We start from the raw sequence: 20,095 nt of genomic DNA on the forward strand, positions 1-20,095 counted from the left end.
ATGCCCAGACACCAGGTCCATTTAGAGTAAAACTTAGCTGACATCTGTTATTATGCATTGTTTTGGCAATTTATCAATACTGAAATGTTTCCACATAGCCAAGCTACCTTACGTGCCCCATAGCTGGAACTGCAGTCAAAATGATGATTTAATGATTATGAGAGTAGAACCTGTTTCACTGTGGGAAATTTGGAAAATTATGAGAAGTATGAAGAGGGGAACCTTAAACATTCATAATCCCTAGAGCTATAATTTTAATAGCCTCAGCCAAGTAAGTGACATGGTGATCAAATGATTTCCCACAGAACCAGGGAGGCCTAGAGAGCCCAGAGGGGCCTCCCCCACAAAAGTCCTAAAGGTTAAATCCCTATTATTACATCTCCAGTAAATGCAACTCCAAGCCTGAACTTGAAGGTAGTGTGGGCTCCTACTGGGAGCATGGGAACTGCAGCCTATAAACTAAACAGTTTATAAACTTTGATAGTGGTTTCATGCCTAATTCATACTGGGCTACTCTCAGTTTCTTCATCTGTAGCTAATCCACTGTGAAAAATTCTCCTTAACATTTCTGCATTACTTTTGAAATCCATAGGTGATATTAGATAATAAGGCTTAGCCCTTTGCTTTCAGTCAGGTTAACTGGGTGACCCCAGTCTTTACTTCTTTAGGAATGTATATATAACTGCACAACAGTCAGTTGAATGTGCTGGGACCAGATAGTTCTAGGCTCAGATCCAGCCAATGCCTCTTATTAGTCATTTTCTCCATCTGTAAACAGAGATGATGACTGTATCTCCTTCACAGGGTTACTCTGGGGCTTTAATGACAAATGTATGTAAAACGCTGAGTACAGTATTTGGAACACAGAGAGTACTCATAAAATGCTACTATTATAATGATTATTAATAATAATATTTAGCTGCTTTGGGGTATGGCTACCTTCAGGACAGAAACAAATACATGTCCTCTTTGCTTGTCTTTTAGATGGATTGGTCTCCGTGGAAATCCTGAGTCCTGAAACATCCAACAAGACTGATGCTATCTCTTGTTACCATGGAGATATTACTTCGCGCCAAGTGTTTTCAGCGCCTAGCAAGTCCTGGTTCTATCAGAGCATTACATAAAGATTATAGAACAGCAACCCCTCAGAATTTCTCCAACTATGAATCCATGAAACAGGACTTTAAACTGGAGATTCCAGAGTATTTCAACTTTGCTAAAGATGTCCTGGACCAATGGACCAGTATGGAAAAGGTATGGAGCAAGGGCCAGTCAGACTACAACTTCTCATCTAGGAGGGACATTTGCCATTCTCTGGAGACATTTGTTGCCATGACGGGAGAGGCAGGGGGATGCTACTGGCTTCTAAAGGGTAGAGGACAGGGATGCTGCTAAATACTGTATCCCATAATGCATAGGACAGGCCCCCAGAACAAAGAATTATCTGGCCCAAAGTGCCAATAGTTCTATGGTTGGATGAGAACATCTGGGTTACATAAGTGTGTGATTCTAGGCTGATTTTTTTTAATAAAAAGGAGTGGAGTGAAAAGCAATTCTAATAGTCAGAAATAGTAGGGCATGAGGCACAGATACAATGTTGAGAGAAATAAAAAGAGATGCAAAACTTCTAACTTTTTGGAAGGAAAACAATCAAGCTAAATGAGAAATGACATGGGCCAGAAGAGATGACATGACTCCCAACATCTAGAAATAAGGACCTCAGGAGTTGTTTCCATATACTCAATGTATGTTCTAACTAGTGACGTGTAAATTTTCTTCAGAGAATATATTCCATAAAGTCAGTCAAAATGGAATTTAACTGTATAACAACCTTTAAATCCATGACTGATTTGTCTTTCCTTAGGCTGGAAAGAGACCTTCTAATCCAGCCTTCTGGTGGATAAATGGATGTGGAGAAGAGGTGAGGTGGAGTTTTGAGGAATTGGGATCTTTGTCCAGGAAATTTGCCAATATACTTACAGAAGCCTGTGCCCTGCAAAAGGGAGATCGAGTAATTGTGATTCTGCCCAGGATCCCAGAGTGGTGGCTTGCAAATGTGGCCTGTCTGCGAACAGGTTAGTAATGTTTGCAATTTGATCACATTTAAACTGAGCTGGATGAGAGATTTTCTAAAACATCTAAGTAATCATGAGACATTTATTTGGGTATATTATTTGAAGAAGAACTGTAAACCATATAGTATTATTCTCAAGGACCTTAGAAATGTGTTAGAAATACGCCATACCCTTTGATCTAAACTAGAAGTTGGGTTTTTAATAATGACATAGATTTATTAAGTGAATACCAATCAACAATTAAATACCCTCATAGCTATTCTCCCTCTCAAATAGGACCCATAGTTATCTGAAACTCAGTACACCCACAAACTCAAAGAAGCCACCCAGTTCTTTTTTCACACCTTTATTCCACTCATGGTTAATTACATCCATCTGGTGCGCTAAGCCAGCCACCTGTGACTCCTTCCTAATGAGTTTCTACATCTCATAAATTTGACCTCCTACATGCCCCAGAGCCCCCCTTCTTTAATTCCATTGCCATTACCTTACTTTACATCTTTGCTATCTCTTGAATGGATTTCCCCAAAAGTCTCACTAATTCTGGCCTTGGGTGTGCTCACACCACACCCCAATTCAATTCGTCCTCCCTAGCCAGTGTTTTTGCTAGAACACATATTTTATCCTGTCATTTTGCTCTTTGACATTATCTAATAATGCTCCATTAACATTAATTTACTGTATGTTATTAAATGGCTAGAAGAGAGGAGATCAAATGTCCTCAGCACAAAGAACTGATTATGCTTTGTAATGAGGAATATGCTAATTATTCTGATTTGATCACACATTGTACACAGGTATTGATATTCAACTCTGTACCTGACACATAAGTATTATCAATTACATTTCAATAAAAATAAGTAAGTAAAAATTTAAACAAACCAACAAACAAAAAATGCTCCATTGCATACCAGGTAAGATCCGAACTTCTTTAGGTGCGTCATAAAAGGCTGTAGCCATTTTCCCTCTGTTCTAATTTCTCCACCCTTACCCTTCATGTTCCAGACATGCCAAATGGTTTCCTGTAAGGTTTGTAATCATTCCCATCTCCTGGCTTTTTGGTACACTGTTTCCTATGCTTGGAAAGCCTTTCCCTCACACCTAACAACCTGGACAACTCTACCAGACTTTCAAGTCTCAGCTCTAATGTTATCTTCTCAGACAACCCCATCCTGAAGTCCCAACCCAAGTACTCTCTTTGAGCTCTCCAAAGGTACTATTGTCTGGGTATACTATTTGCTTATAAATCTGTCATTCCCATATGATGATAAGCTCCTAAATGGCCATGACTATGATATATTCATCTCTGCATCCCCAGTGATTGGCACATAGTAAATGTTCAGTAAAATATTTATTGAATTAATTAATATTCCTATTGTCACAATAAATCATTATATTGAGTAACCTTTCTTAATTTATTACAATCATTACTTCCACTTGAGGAGAGGTAATATATTCCATTTCCTATGTACATAAGAATTATACACTGAAGTAACAGAGCCCATTTGTAAGCATTTTTTTAACAAAATGATTGCTTTTATGAATGCTGCTTAAAGGACTATTTGATTGCCAGGACCAAATATCCATTCATATTAGTTCAAAAAAAAAAAAAGTACAGAAAGAACAGCTGGGCTTCTGCAAGGAAATAGACTATTCAGCTGGCAGCTTCTTTCTCTATTTCTCTTGCTCTGAAGCCACAGGACTTCTGTCTTTGTCTTTCCCATGTGTCTGCTCCTTTGACTCCTTCTGTCTGATAACACATGGTTTCTCTGCTCCCCTCCATTTTGGCTGGGGCATGGTTTTGGTTTGCCATACTGATAGCTCAGGCTGTAACCCTGTATGACCGAACTACTAATTCAGTCAGTTTCTTAAGTCAAATAATTGAGACAGAGTCTGATGAGCCGATCAGAGGCAGCTTCATCTGATACAAACATGGTTACCAGGGTTGTGGGCAGGACGGAAGGCAGATTCTCTTAGAAGGGAAAACAAGAGAGAAGTGATGGGTGGTAAATCTAATGTAACAATGCCAGTCTTCATGGCAGAATTAGATGTGAGGTCATAGTTATTTGATTTCCTAATAATTTTTCCCTCTTAATAAACATTGGCTAATTGAAAATTGAAATCCTAATTGACTAGGACTTCAGTTGCTCATATATTACTTCGTGTTATATACATAAATGATAATATAAAGACAAAGGAATGGTTAACACAACATTCTGGTTAATGGCTACCTGGGGGTGGTAGGGAGGCGGAGAGAGAGATTTGGAGCAGGACAAACATATTGTTAAATTCTGTTTCCTAAGACGATTGGTATATAATGCTTATTTTCATATTTTTTTAAGGAAATTGTACATATACACTGCATACATTTTGTTGCATGTTTGGTATATTTCGCATTTTTTAAAAAGTACATTTAAAGGTGCCTTTTGAAGAATCTTAAAATGTTTGGAAATGCATTACTAAATCAGAGAGTATTGGGGTGAGTTTTAATATGCTTTCAACAAAGGGAAGGTACACAGCACTGCAGAAGAGTAATGCTGAACTGTAGTTCTCAAAGTGTGCACCTGGACCAGCAGCATCAGCACCACTAAACTTCTCAGAAACATAAACTCTGCAGCCCCACCCAAGATTTGCTGAATCCAAAACTCTGGGGTGAGGCCCAGAACTCTGTTTTAACAAACCTTACAGGAATTCTGATGCAAGTTGAGGTTTGAAAACCACTGAGCTAGAGGAAGTAAGCCTGTATTTTACTGGAGGTCTCATAGGATGAAAAGACCTTGGCAAATTGACCAGATCTGGCCACTTGCCTAGTAGGTCAGAAACCTCCTTAAGTCAGTGCCTGGAGAGTAGAGCTCTGAATCTCCAGGCAGGGGTTAGGGGGACTCTCATTTCCATGTTTATGATATATAGTGTACAAAACACCACCAATTTATTCATTTGCATGAATAGCCAAAAACTCTGGCATGAATAGCCGCCCCCCTCTCTCTGTTAACAGAATTACATGAGAAGACAAAACTTAGCCAAAAGTTTGTTTAGTGTATGTGGGCTCAGAAGAAGTAATTTTCATAATTTAATTTATTTGCACCAGGATTTGAAAGTCCCACTCATCTACCCATCCCTCTACACCCATCCATTTCTCCATGCCTGAGTACCTACTATGTTTCAGGAGCCGTGGGGTTTAGGATCCGGTGGGAGAGAGAGTCATGAATTAAATAAATGCATAGTGTGGTAAATGTGACAACTGTGACCAGAGCCATCAGTGTATAGGAGGGGTACTGCTATAGACTGAAAATCAGAAAAGTATTAAGTTGAGACTTGAGGGAGGAGTAGGCCAGTGGAAGAAAGTCCATTTGACTTTTCCATCTTGAAATTAGAAAAGTCAAATGGAAAAGCATGTGCAAAGATCCTGAGGCAGGAAATAACTTGTAGGTTTGAGAAAATGAAAACAGGCCAGTGTAAATGTGGGTACTGGCTAAGGGCCACCTCATCCAAGGGACCATAATATATGCAATCTCCTAACAGAGACTTGTCCCTAGACAGACTTGGATGGGTACTGTCACAATTTGCTCCAGTAAATCTCCTTTTTCTATGTTTTGCGGTTGCAATACCCTCTTCTGAGACCAATTCTATGTTAACGTATCATATTGGGGTACAGTTTAGTCTTGCTACTTTGTGAACCATTATATCTGTTTAAAGTGACTTTGTATATCTCTGTTCTGATCTATTTTATATTGAGTGTATAATTTAGCTCTTGGAAGGCAATCTATTTCATTTCCAATTCTCAGAGAGATCTGTCCCAATACCAAACTCTCATAGCACACTTTAATTTTCAAACTCTTTTCTATGTGTTATAGGCCAAATCCCATTACAACAAAAATCTCAGTATATAATTATTTAAAAGTACTAATTCCCAATGTGTCCCTTCCTTTAGGAAATATTTACAACAAAAAAACTAGTGCAACATGCAAACTCAGTCCCAGATCTTGGGGAGGTTTCTATGATGTATGTGGTTACTCCAGCTTTAAAATGAATATTTACTCATCTGCTTGTTTCACCTTCACATGAGCCTTATGATGAGAAAAAGAGAAGCCTCATTTTATAAATGGGGAAGCCAAAACTTCATAGATGGAGAAAGGAACATCAAGTCACTTGTCTGAGGTTACTCAGCAAGTCATTACTGGAGCCCAGTGCATTCTCCAATATTTCTAGGATTTTCACAAAATTTCGAAATACAAATGATTCTTAAAAATCATTTAGTTCATTTCTTCTCAAAGTTTCATGTGCATATGAATCACTTGGGGATCTTGTTAAAATGCAATGTCTAATCCAATAAGCCTGGGTGGGACCTGAGATTCTATAATTCTAATGAGCTCCCAGGTGGTGTCGATGCTGCTGGTCCAGGGACCACCCTTTGAGTGTCAAGGAATGAATTCTCCCATGGACGAGGAAAGAGAGGTCCAGAAGGATTCAGCACCTTGGCTATGGTCACATCTTGATTAAAGAAACAAACAAACCAAGTACCTCGGAGCCCCGGTGGCCAGCCCTGTGCTGGTTCTGCTGCTTCTCAGTGCTTTCCTCTGAATTTCCCCTACAGTTTCGGTAAAGTGCACTGACCCCAGCACATTCTTGCAAAATAGCAACTGTGCAGCGGAAACGGACAGTTTATTTCTTGAAGTTTGGAACTTTTTTCTTTTTACATGAAACTTAAACATAAATAGGAATCTTCCTCAGAGAGGCCATTCCTGACTACTCTCTCTAAAACAATTCCTCTGCCAGCTCTGCTCCATGCAATTGTTCTCCAGCCTTTTAAACAACACTTATCGTCACCTGATACTGTACACGTGCTTACCGTCTGTTGCCCCCAGCCAGAATGTAAGATCCAGGAGGGCAGGGGCTATGTCTTTCTTATTCTGTACCATATCTGCCTACCACAGAGTAATACATATAAATACAATTTTAATTTATTAAATATTTAAAAATAAATTTTATAAATATTTTTTAAATGAATGAACAAATAAATAAATCCATTGTATTTATCAACTTGGACATCCCTCCAGAGCAATACTGGAAGACTATTTTTTATTTAAAGTAACAGTTTGCCCCCAGGTGAGAAACTATGTAATACTTCCCAGGAGTATTGATTATTTGGTCAGAAACTAGTTTTAATAGGTAAGATTGATCACTGTTAATTCTTTTAAAGATATGATATGAATTACGTATCGGCAGAAATTAATTATCTAAGTGTAATGTGTTTAACTAAAGTGCTTCTTATGGGCATGAAATGCCGGCAGGGGGCTTATTGTTAGAGAGTGCCTTTAAGTTAAGTAAAAGCGTTAGGCCTAGGTAGGCTAATTATCCCTAGGTGGAACATCTCTAAAGGATAACCTTAGAGTTAAAGCCTCATAGAATTGTTGTCTTGCCCTGATTAGAAAGGAAAGATATTTGAAGAAACTTGTGTTCTGGTCCTGCTTGTCTGTTTCCTGAAAAACTCCAGTATAGAGGCCGGTCCTTCCCAAAATGAAAAGATGAGTCAGGGTCAAGAGTCCAAGAACGGCAGGCATGTCTACCTCAATCTTCATTGCCTGCTGTGTCACCTGGGAAGAGTACAGACTATTGTGAAGTGAATACCTTCCACCTCTCTCGTGAGGACCTGGGACTGGAGTGGTGAAGCCCAGGAGATAGATATATTCTTGAAAGTCCATTCATCCTTTGAGAAAATAATAGAATTTCCTGAGTACTGTTCTAAGCTCTACATGTTTTAACTCTCAAATTTAACATTCAAATAATCCTATAAGGGAGGTAGTATTATTATAATCTCCATTTTACAGTGGCAGAACCTGAAGCTCGCAGAGGTAAAGTGGCTTGTTTGAGGCCAAACTGTAAGAATGTCTGGCTCCAGGACACTCTTCACCATTGCATTACATCTTACAGTGTGATATATTGCAGGCAGGAGTAGAAACACAGAAAAGATGCATGCCTCAACCCTTCCCTTTGGAAAGAAACCATAAAACAATCACGTACATTTTTGGATTTTTGAACTGAACTGGTTAAGTATATACCTCTGGAATCAGGCTGCAGGGTTCGATCCCTGCACTCCACTTGCTACTTAGGTGTTCTTGAGCAAGTTGTTCATAGCTTTTGTGTTTTCAGTTTTGTGGTGGGGATTGAATGAGTTAAAATATGTGAAACACAATATTGCCTGGCACTCAAGTACTCAGCAAATGTTGGGTAATACTACTTTTCAAACAAAACCCTCTTCGAGCTCAATGTTAAGAATGGTCTTCAAATAGAGGATAATTATCCAGCATTTAACACCTTTTTCATGTTAGGTCAAAAGGGTCATAGACTTTGACATCTCTTGAAAGGCAAAAGCATAATAATGGAAGTAAGACAGACACCTTCCCTAGTAAATCGACTTATTCAGAGAAGTACAGAATGTACACGTGCTATCTACACTACTCCAACTAACAGGACGAGGAATACCCTTTTTTCTAAACAATGTCTCTTTTTGCTCCTTTAGGAACAGTTTTCATTCCAGGAACCACTCAGCTGACCCAGAAAGACATTCTCTACAGACTACAATCTTCAAAAGCAAAGTGCATTATTACCAGTGATGTTTTAGCCCCAGCAGTAGATGCTGTTGCAGCTAAATGTGAAAATCTGCACTCCAAGCTAATTGTGTCCCAGAACTCCAGAGAGGGGTGGGAGAACCTCAAAGAGATGATGAAGTGAGTACCGTAATTGTTGTAGAACTGCTTCCCCAAAAGAAAGGCAACAACGAAAAGATATTCAACACAGTAGTGATTATAAAAATGCATATTAAAACAATAGGGAAAAGTGATTGGTGATTATTGCTGCTCTAATAGTGCTAAGCTCGGAGGCAGGAAGAAGTTTGGGGATGTTTTTCATAGGTCGGAATCCCCAGAAAGTAGTCTCTGAGATGGATATTGGTGAACAGGAAGTTTATTATGACGTTCTCCTGGGATCAAGACCTGTGAAGGAAGGGGAAGGTTGTGAGATTGGGCAGAGGAAAAAATTTATCTGCTAAGTAGTCCCTACAAAGCCCCCAGCCAACCCACTGGACCTCTGGAGTTTACACAGCTCCTTAAAGCTGTTCCCAGCTAAAGCAAGAGGTCCAGCACTCCCCCTCCCCCGCCCGGCTTTTTGTTTTGGTTTTTTTTTCTTTCTCTTTATTTGGTCCTGGCCTTTATACATTACATTGATCAGTAACTGGACCCAGCTAAAGCAAGAGGTCCAGCACTCCCCCTCCCCCGCCCGGCTTTTTGTTTTGGTTTTTTTTTTCTTTCTCTTTATTTGGTCCTGGCCTTTATACATTACATTGATCAGTAACTGGATGTGGGCTGTCCCTAGGAGGCGTGATCTTGAACGAGGTGTGACTTCAAACAAAGCAGCTGTCTTCAGCCGAGGCAGTCTCTAAAGAGAGTTCTCTCTCGGGGGAGTAAGTCCCTCACTCCTGCGGAGGGATCTAGGAGGCGCATCACAGCACCATGTCTCAGGGCAATCGATCACAATCAGTTCTTCTGTGTAGGCTACACCCTTCCCTTGCTGACGGCAACACTTCTATCAGGTTACAAGAAGAAAAACACTTAATGTTAATAGGTGCAGCCATAAAACTGAATTACACTTTTGTTCAAGTCCTGCAATGGGATGCTTCCGGGGATCACTTGGAACTCCTGCCAGGGACTTTTTATATCTTAACATTAGCCTGGCAGGAAATTCTCCTTGTAGAAAGAACCTCCTACCTTCACTCAAGGATTTGGGAGCAAGCTTGCAGCTATGGACTTTTTCCTACCTCCAAATAGCTAACATTGATTGAGTTATTACCAAAGGCCAAGTACTCTTCTAATAAAAATAACTTTATAATTGCAATAATAGCTAATATTTTTATGGCACTGTTTATGTGCCAGAAACTGTTCCAAGCACTTCAGATATATGAACTCATTTGAATCTCACAAAGGTTCGAGGGGTATGGACTATAATTATGTAGATGAATAAGGTCAAATGCTAGTATCTGGCAGAACTAGGCCTCACACCCAGGCAATCTAGCTTTTGCGCCCATACTCCTAACTGCTATATTTACTGCCTCTAGTAGTAACAGATAGTGCAATAACCCTGCCTTATTAGGGCAGCCTTATCTGTGATGGAAGTGATAGGTACATAGCTACAGGTACTATTTTTAAGGAATCATAGACTGAACATGCATACATGTATATGCATGCAGAATTTACCTCCTCTCAGCTGCTCTAATGTGTGTCTTGGCAGGCCATACAGGCTCTGTCACAGCTACTCAACTCAGCCATTGTAGTGTGAAAAAAACCACAGATAATATGTAAATGAATGGGCATAACTCTGTGCTAATAAAACTTCATTTGCAGAAACAGGAGGCCGGCCAGATTTGGCCTGTGGGCTGTAGTTTGCTGACACCTGCCCTAGCCATGACTTGCATTAACATACTTATTTTTATTTTTATTTATTTTTATTTTTTTCCTTTTTGTCTTTTTTCGTGTCCCGCAACGGATCGCAACCCTCAGTGTCGCACCCGCACCTCGCTCAGCCAGTGAGCGGGAACCGGTCTCTATGTGGGATCTGAACCCTCGGCAGGAGCGCTGCCGTGCTCTCAAGCGGCGCACTGTAGCAGTGTGCCACCGGGCCGGCCCCAACATACTTATTTTTAAAAATCACATTTTAAAGCATCCACAGTGGAGGGGAAGGGGAAATTCTTCATACATCCATGACTATAAGATCATAGAATCCTCGCACTGTCTGATTATGATAAAATTCTTGAGATTTTTAGTTTTAGTTTTTTTAATTTTAATTTATTGTTTCATTGTACGTATTTATGGGGTACAGTTTGTTGTTTCAATGCATGCATATATAATGATCTAGTCAGAATAGTTAGCATACCTATCACCTAAACATTTATCATTTCTTTGTGGTTATAACATTCAAGATCCTCTTTTCTGGCTATTTTGAAATATACAATACAATTTTAATAGCTATTTTCATCCTGGGGCACCAGAACTTATTCTTCCTATCAAGTTTTTTTAAGTGCTTCAATCCTTCTTTATCATAAAGTAAAAAGCTAGGAAATTGGCTATTATAAATGGGCTTTTTTTTTTGGACCGGTAAGGGGATCGCAGCCCTTGGCACGGTGTGGTCTGCACCACGCTCAACCAGTGAGCGCACCGTCCATCCCTATATAGGATCCGAACCTGCGGCCTCGGCGCTACCCAGCGCCGCACTCTCTGGAGTGGGCCACGGGGCCGGCCCTGTAAATGGGCTTTTGATGGCAAAGTTTAGTTTGACTCTAGAAAGCACCTACAAAGATGGACAGAGAAAGAGAGAGAGGGCTTTTACCTTGGAATTCAACCTAAGTCACTGGGGCCTAATCAGGAGAGGAAGAGTTCCAGGTAGATAGTTTCTCAAGTCCTTTTCAGTGGTAAGAGTCTATGACACTGTGTTTAATGTGCAGAATCACTGTAGTTTTTCCTTCGCAGACATGTCAGTGACAACCACACCTGTGTGAAGACCAAACACGATGAAACGATGGCCATTTTCTTTACCAGTGGAACAAGTGGATCTCCTAAAATGACCGGACACACCCACAGCAGTTTTGGTTTAGGATTGTCTGTAAACGGAAGGTACTTCCACAGAGCTGCAGTTTGAAATGTCGAAACTGCAAAGATGATTTATGTCCTGATCTTTTAAATGTGTTTTCCTGTATACATCAGGGTTATTTGTTTTCCCAGGTTCTGGCTGGATTTGATACCCTCGGATGTGATGTGGAATACCTCAGACACAGGCTGGGCAAAGTCTGCATGGAGCAGTGTTTTTTCTCCATGGATCCAGGGGGCATGTGTATTCGCACACTATTTGCCCCGTTTCGAGCCAACTTCCATCTTGCAAGTAAGGCAGAGCACAAGAGGTCAACATTTAGAAATGTGTTAGCAGCATCACTGACAGGACTGGTGAATAAAGTGACTTGCAGAGATCAGAGTAGATAACATGATTTAAGATATTTCACACCCAGTAAGTCAAAAAGCCTGAAAAAATATACAGAGAAAAGGGATGGGTGTATTTACAGTAAAACAATGTTTAAATTGTGCTGTGCCTGCCATAGACATTTAAGCACTTATTCAAGTTGTAGTAAGACCAGTTTACTTTTTCTAAATTGCAGACACTCTCCAACTTTCCCATCACAGTCTTCTGCTCAGCACCAACCGCATACCGAATGCTTATACAGGATATGACCAGGTAAGAAATGTTGGTAAATGGCCATTTAGTGGGGGGAGGGGAGAGGAAGAAGAAGCTATAAAATAAAAGACCTTTCTGCCTAAAAACATAGCTCCGGACTAGTAGGTACAGGAGTTAGCAATCTCCTCCCCTTCTTTCTTCTTGCTTACATTCTGGGCATGATAATTACTATGCCCAGAGCAGGGTCCCCTAAGCAAGGAGAGTGAAGGAAAGATTCAGCCACATCTATAGTTCTTGGCACCGTGGTTATAGGTAAGAAGGCATTTAATCCCTTGGGTGATGGCTGTTACTGTCATCCAAGAAAGTAGAGAAGTTGCTCCAGTTTGGAAACTTATCCCAGCAAATAGAAAAGGGGATGTGAGGGCCGGCCCATGGCTCAGTTGGGAGAGTGTGGTGTTGATAACACCAAGGCCATGGGTTCGGATCCCTATATAGGGATGGCCGGTTGGCTCACTTGGGAGAGCGTAGTGCTGACAACACCAAGTCAAGGGCTCTATCACTAATTCTTATTTGAAAGGGTGGATTGGTAATTTGAAAAACAAAACAAACAAAAAACTGTTTTTCTATACTCACAATACTGAATACTTCTGGTTTCCATATGTGAGGGATTTTTCTCCACACCAGCCAATTCTCTGCCATCAGCTGAGTGTCCTACAATTTAATTCAATTCTGACACTATCTCCCTGAAGTTAGCATCAGATTCCACAGGTTAAGGGCTCAGTCCCCCAAGACTGCTCCCCACTTCAGATGCCAATTGCAAGTCCAGGTGCTTCTGACTGACTGGCTATAAATTGGAGGTTCTCACAACCCATCATTAGGTTCAATAATTTGCTGTGATGGCTCACAGAACTCAAAACAAACTTCTGGTTTGTTACAAAAGATGTGACAAGGGAGACAGATGAACAGCCAGATGAAGGGCTTTATAGGGTGAGGCCCAAAAGGGTCCCCGTGGAGTTGGGGTTCACCACCCTCCTGGCATGTGGAGCTCTCTAAATCCCATACCCTGGGGATTTGAGGGAGGGGCTTCATCACATAGGCATGATTGATTATTAACTCAATCTCCAGCTCCTCTCTCCTCCTGGAGGGTGGTGGGTGGGCTAAAATTTCCGAGCTTCTAATCATGGCTTGGTCTTTCTGGTGACTAGTCCCCCATCTGAAGCTATCCAAGAACCCACTGAGAGTTGCCTCACTAGAACAAAGATATTCCTATCACCCAGGAAATTCCAAAGGATTTAGGAACTCTGTGTCAGGAACTGAGGTAAAGACCAAATATTAGAACAAAAGATATTCTCGCACCCCTATCACTTAGGAAATTACAAGGATTTTAGGAGGTCTGTGCCAGAAACCTGGGAGGAAGTCCTAATATATATTTCTTGTTATGTCACAATATCACATGTAAATATTTTCAGATTGATTTTATTTAATTTTTGAGTAGGAAATAATTCACATGTCATAAAATTCAATAGAAATACAAGAATGTGCAGGTTGAATATCCCTTATCTGAAATGCTTGGGACCAGAAGTGTTTTGGATTTTAGATTTTTTTTTTTGGAATATTTGCATTAATTTACTGGTTGAGCATCCCTAATCCAAAAATCCAAAATCTGAAATGCTCCAATGAGCACTTCCTTTGAGTGTCATGTTGGTGCTCAAAAATTTCAAATTTGGGGGCCGGCCCGGTGGCGCATTGCTACAGTGCGCCGCTTGGGAGCGCGTTGGCACTCCCGCCGAGGGTTCGGATCCCACATACAGACCGGTTCCCGCTCACTGGCTGAGCGAGGTGCGGGCGCAGCACCGAGGTTTGCGATCCCGTTGCCGGTCCCGGTCCGGTACGGGCGCGACACTGAGGGTTGTGATCCGTTGCCGGACACGAAAAAAGACAAAAAAAGGAAAAAAAAAATTTTCAAATTTTGGAGTGTTTCAGATTTCAGATTTTTGGATTAGGGATGCTCAACCTGTATAGAGAAAAGTCTTCCTCCAGACCTTGCCCCTAGTCACCCAGATCTCCTCCTTCATGGAGGTAGACTATGTTCCCAGTTTCTTACCTATTCTCCCTAAAAGTATGCAAGCCAATATGCATATGTCCTCACCCTCTCAATTACAAACACAAATGGTGGCATAATGCATACACAGTTACACACCTTGCTTTTTTCCTTCTAACAATGCATCCTGGAACTATGATGTCTAATATGGTAGCCACTAGCCACATTTAGTTATTTAAATTTAAATTTTAATTAAATAAAAACTTCAGTTCCTCAGTTGTATTAGCCATGTTTCAATGCTCAATATTCATAAAGGGCTAGTGGATACTGTGGTGGGTAGTGCAGATTATAGAACACTGCAATCATGACAGGAAGTTCCATTGGACAGCACTGTCCAGGAGCTTCCTCATTATTTTTCATAGCTGCATAGTGTTCCATTGTGTAAATATCCCACAGTTAGTTTAACCAAACAATGGGTAAACTTTTTTTTTTTTAAAGATGAACAGTAAGGGGATCTTAACCCTTGACTTGGTGTTGTCAGCACCACGCTCTCCCAAGTGAGCCAACCGGCCATCCCTATATAGGGATCCGAACCTGTGGCCTTGGTGTTATCAGCACCATACTCTCCCAAGTGAGCCACAGGCCGGCCCTAACGGGTAAACTTTTAATTGCTGATTTAAAATGATATTATGGGTTACCTTCCCTAAGGCTGGCATGGCTTTCATTTGCAACAAATTACTGTGTCCTCCCCCCTGCCCAAAGAAAGGGGAAAAAAGACAAAGAAAAACTGGTATTTTGGGTGTCATTTTATGATGTTAGAATGGTTTACTTTGTATTGGGGAGGGAAATCAATGAAGGTACTAAAACACATTTTATACTGAAGTTCTTTAGAAATAATCCTAATTCCCATTTCTCTCCATTTTTCCTCCTAAATCTAACTCATTGTCTGTTTTCTGAGAAGCTGTAAGTTCAAAAGCTTAAAGCACTGCGTGAGCGCTGGGGAACCAATCAACCCTGAAGTGACTGAACAGTGGAGGAATAAGACAGGCCTGGATATCTACGAAGGTTATGGACAGACTGAAACGGTACCTGACCTCACTGAAAAGACAGGGCTGGACTCGATTTAGTCAGATGAATAAAAACCAAAGTGTCCATTATATCCTTATGATTGAGGTACAGGGAAGTAGTGGAGTAGTTTGAAAACAGTTTGAGGGAAGCTACTTACAAAAAAGCTCTGTAGCTGATATAGTTGTTTAAATAGCCATTCAAAGAGAAAAACTTCAATTAATTGATCAGGATGAGGACATTACAATATTTTTTTTATAACATGAAAAATTATTAGATCTACAGAAAGAGAGATTTCACCCTCATGTGACAGGCTGTGTCAAAATGGAAAATGCTGAATTCCTTGATACTTGAAATACTAGGAGTGTGCTGGGCAACTCCTTGGCAAGCATACTCTAAAAAGCATTCTTTACAGGCTCATAGAGATAAGACTAAGAAGAAATTCTAATTAATGAAATAAGAAAAAAAGTGGTCATTTTGCAGAAGAGAGCAGACAAGGGAAAGGTTGAAAAAAACTTTTCACAGTGTGTCTTTTTATAGTGGTTCAGTTTATAAACCATGAGAATGTATTACCTGGTCAAAAATTAAGATACCAAAAGCAAATAAAAAAAAAAATTGACAAATTATTTAAACAGAAAAGCAAAAGAGTATGCTAATACAAGTATAAGTGTTAATATACTTGTTTTATCAGTTTTTTTTTTTTTTTAAAGATGACCGGTAAGGGGATCTTAACCCTTGACTTGGTGTTATCAGCATCACGCTCACCCAGTGAGCAAACCTTCCATCCCTGTACGGGGATCTGAACCCATGGCCTTGGGGTTATCAGTACCGCACTCTCCCAAGTGAGCCACAGGCTGGCCCTAATATACTCGTTTTAATAAACAAGGATATTTTAGTAATTATAAATTTATTGTTATAACTTTATTATATACATTGGTATACTGTCAATCTCTACACTCCACGAGAGCAGAGACTGTTTTATTTTGAGTCTGGTTCATAATAAATTCTCAATAAATATTTGTTGACTGAATGCATGATAGATGAATTAATGAATTTTAAATTACTTATAATGTCACCTTACTTTTTCTTCTTCTTAACTAGGTGTTAATCTGTGGAAATTTTAAGGGAATGAAAATTAAGCCTGGCTCAATGGGAAAGCCTTCTCCTGCTTTCGATGTTAAGGTTTGCACATCCCCTTCTGGGAGCATGTTTAACAATTCAGTCTGTTTCCCACCTGCCCCCATACACACTGCTTGCTTTGGTGATGATTCCTTTTACTTCCATGATACTTTAAGTTCTATGCAAAGATGGAAATGGGTTAGAAATGTTAGTTACTGTTCTCTATTATTTTGCAAATACCTATATTGTCCCGTTCATGCTCTAACCAACTGAGCTAACAGGCCAGCCATACACCTGTGTTCTTTTTCTTTCCTTTTTAATAACAACTTCCAGCATACATGGCTATCAGGGTCTTACAGGCACAGCTATACTCAGTGATCCCAATTGCAATGTACCCCCACCAGTTCCCCACTAATTTGAGCCCAGTGGTTTTTCTGGAGCAGCTATCTTTGAATGTAAAAATGATGTGGCTGAAAGGAAAACAGTACTCTGTCTGCATCCCCAATCAGCACTGCTACTTTCATTTTTAACTCTTTTCCAAGGGCTATTACTGGGCCTTCTGTTCCTCAGCTAAGAACATTTCCAATGACCTTCTGGCATCCATGCTCCAACCACCTAGATATCAGATTCTTACAGTTTCAAGGCCCAAGTTCATAATTTTCATGTTTAAACATTTTAAGACCCTTTGAACAATGAGGAACTTGATTCTCCACAGAGATAGAAGATTCTATTTTCCCATTAATTAAAGAGTAGTCTGTGATCAGTAATTGAAACTCTTAATGCACCTTCTGTCCATCAGTAATTCCTTGGTACCTGGAGCCAAATACTTCTTTAGATGACTGGGTGGGAATTTATATTTTTTACTGGCAAGAGCTTAAAAGGAAGTTTTTACATTTAGAATTCTTTTGCCTTTCAAGTTTCTCATTTGGCACATAAGCCCTTTTCCTTCTGGAAACTTGTATTGTACTTATTCTCCATGCAAGCCACACCTCAGGTTTTAAGGCATCTCCTGGATGAACATAAAAGCCAAGTGGAGTTTTGAAACCTAGACACAGCTCAAAGTCATTTATTACAAAATCTGGCATACAAAATAAGCAATCAATCCGAGAAATGCTAATCCGGATTTTTAAAAATTGTATTAAACTCCCTAGAGACATTGCAGAGAGGAGTATAACAATTAAAAGCATAGGATCTGGAGCTTGATTGCTGAGATCTGAATTCCAGCTCAGTCATGTACTGTGTTATCTAAACTCTTTGCAACTCAGTTTCATCATGTGTAAAATGGGCATAATAGTTCTAACCATTCAGGGCTGTTGTAAGGATTAAAGAAAATAATACATGTAAAATACTTAAAGCTTTAACATTTATTATTTAGCATGCAGTAAGTGCTTAATAAATGTTAGCTACTATTAGGCACTTCAGAGAACCATGAGGATTGGGAGAGGGTAAGAGAACAAGGCTTTGGCTTACTCACCACTGTCTCAAACCAGAGAACATTCTCCTTTTCCTGTTTACTTATATTGGGCTTCTGAAGGAAGGTTTTATATGTTCCACAGCTAAACAAAGTTTGAAAACCAATAATGAAGATATTTATTTACTGAGAGGAAAAAATAATCAAGATATTGTTAAATGATAAAAGCAGGTTGCAAAGCTGTATATTACGAAGTGATCCTATTTTTTCCTATGTCTATATTGTCTCAAAGGATATTCCAAAATGTGATGATTTCTGGATGGTAGAATTTAAATAAACACATTTCTTTTAGGAATCTAAAGTACAGTTAAAGTGTTTTTGAAGTCTGCATTCTTTTTTTTTTCTTTTTTGGTGCTGGCCCGTAAGGGGATCAGAACCCTTGACTTTGGTGTTATAACACTGAGCTCTACCCAACTGAGATAACCAGCCAGCCAAGTCTGCATTCTTAAATGGCAAACAAAACAAAACATACAAAGTTAAGATTTATGAGGATGTGGTATTAAATAAAAATCCCCTTAAATAAATTGTTCTCTTTTATCCTAGATTTTAGATGTAAATGGCAATGTTCTACCTCCTGGACAAGAAGGAGATATTGGCATTCAAGCCCTACCTAACAGACCATTTGGCCTTTTTACTCACTATGTAGTAAGAGACTTATTAAATAATATCTTATTTTCTATTTATTTCTCAAAAGTGCTTGGTAATGATCCCTATTTGCCACAAAACATACCTAGGACAGATACTTGGCCCTTTCTTGAGAGATTCATTGTCCTGAATAGTAATCCTACAGATGGAGGACTGGAGAAACACCCAAATGCTTGCTAAAGAAGAGCACGCTGGTGCCCAAGGCTAGATCACTGTTCCAGTCCCATGAGGCAAGAGGAAGGAAGCCCAAGAAAGAAGACAGCCTCCTAACACCCGTGCTCTCTCAACATCCATAAATCTTTTCAGCTATCAAACAGGATCCACTCATTTTCCTGAAATCTCATTAGTGCCCTCCCTTCTTGGGAGGAGTGAGAGGGATAGGGAATGGGGTAGTGGGATTAAGTAAATTCCTTTCACTAGAGGTTTTCCAAGTTCCTTACTGTTTGCAAGCTTATTTTCATCTCTAATCACAGTATACAAATTAGAGCAAATTTTGTATCGATATAATAAAAGGTCTGGATTCTACTTGCCAGCAACTTTACATAATACATATTCGTTTTTCTTCTTATGACAGAGTTATAAAACCAATACTGATTTTGTGTAAAACAAAACACAACAACAAAAAAAATTGTCTGGTCTTTCAATTATCAGGTGCTGGGGTCCTCTTTTAACCCTGAGTGTTACTTCACTCTTTCCCTACCAGCATTAGATATTAGTCAATTTCTTACTCTGGCTCTTCTTCATGCTAAGGACTCTCAAAAGAGCCAAACTTTTCTTTTTCCTTGAACATTTAAAAATCCAACTGAGCAGAAAAGTCATATTCACAGTAATATTAACAAAATGCTATTTGTTTTGCAGAATGATCCTTCAAAAACAGCTTCAACTTTACGAGGCAACTTCTATATCACTGGGGACAGAGGGTATATGGATGAAGATGGATATTTGTGGTTTGTTGCAAGATCGGATGATATCATATTATCCTCTGGGTAATTTTCTTTTCCATCTGTGCATATATCTGTGTTAACTGGTTATCAGCATTCTGGAGTGAACCTACTGCTCACCTTTATAAATTCCTGCCATATGCTTTCCCAGTTATCGAATTGGACCATTTGAGGTAGAAAGTGCCCTCATGGAGCACCCTTCGGTTGCAGAATCAGCTGTTGTCAGCAGCCCAGACCCCATCAGAGGAGAGGTAAAAGAACTGATTCATCTCAATGTTATAATTTGTTGGCAACCTAACATATACTTTTAAATAGTAGTTCATTGAAAACAGAATTGCCCAAATGCTTCATTCACTAAATATGCAAGTTGGAAATTAATTTACTAAATGCAAGTCAGATAGAACTATGCTAGCCAGCAAGAACTGCTACAGAATAAGTAGCAGTTCTTGAATTTGAATATATATACATGTGTATGTGTGTGTGTGTGTATATATATATATGTATATATATATATATATATATA

General features: G+C 39.6%; 1 protein-coding gene across 7 annotated transcripts in view; it reads left to right on the top strand.

Moving 5' to 3' along the window:
- The window catches only part of ACSM3 (acyl-CoA synthetase medium-chain family member 3), a 31,255-nt gene that overhangs the window by 5,002 nt on the left and 6,158 nt on the right, over window positions 1-20,095 (top strand). For 5 of the 7 annotated variants that reach the window (XM_008573386.1, XM_008573388.1, XM_008573382.1 and 2 more), the window contains exons 2-12: window positions 985-1,254; window positions 1,865-2,075; window positions 8,596-8,803; window positions 11,594-11,737; window positions 11,846-12,002; window positions 12,274-12,350; window positions 15,293-15,416; window positions 16,498-16,578; window positions 18,530-18,631; window positions 19,490-19,617; window positions 19,724-19,823. In XM_008573386.1, the coding sequence (XP_008571608.1) occupies window positions 1,036-1,254; window positions 1,865-2,075; window positions 8,596-8,803; window positions 11,594-11,737; window positions 11,846-12,002; window positions 12,274-12,350; window positions 15,293-15,416; window positions 16,498-16,578; window positions 18,530-18,631; window positions 19,490-19,617; window positions 19,724-19,823 (1,551 nt within the window). In that variant the 5' untranslated portion in view covers window positions 985-1,035. The remainder of the gene's footprint in view (window positions 1-984; window positions 1,255-1,864; window positions 2,076-8,595; window positions 8,804-11,593; window positions 11,738-11,845; window positions 12,003-12,273; window positions 12,351-15,292; window positions 15,417-16,497; window positions 16,579-18,529; window positions 18,632-19,489; window positions 19,618-19,723; window positions 19,824-20,095) is intronic. The other 2 variants (XM_008573387.1, XM_008573389.1) reach the window with 2 other exon arrangements.

This window comes from Galeopterus variegatus, unplaced genomic scaffold (genome assembly GCF_000696425.1).
Source record: "Galeopterus variegatus unplaced genomic scaffold, G_variegatus-3.0.2 Scaffold913, whole genome shotgun sequence".
In the NCBI taxonomy this organism is placed as follows: Eukaryota; Metazoa; Chordata; class Mammalia; order Dermoptera; family Cynocephalidae; genus Galeopterus; species Galeopterus variegatus.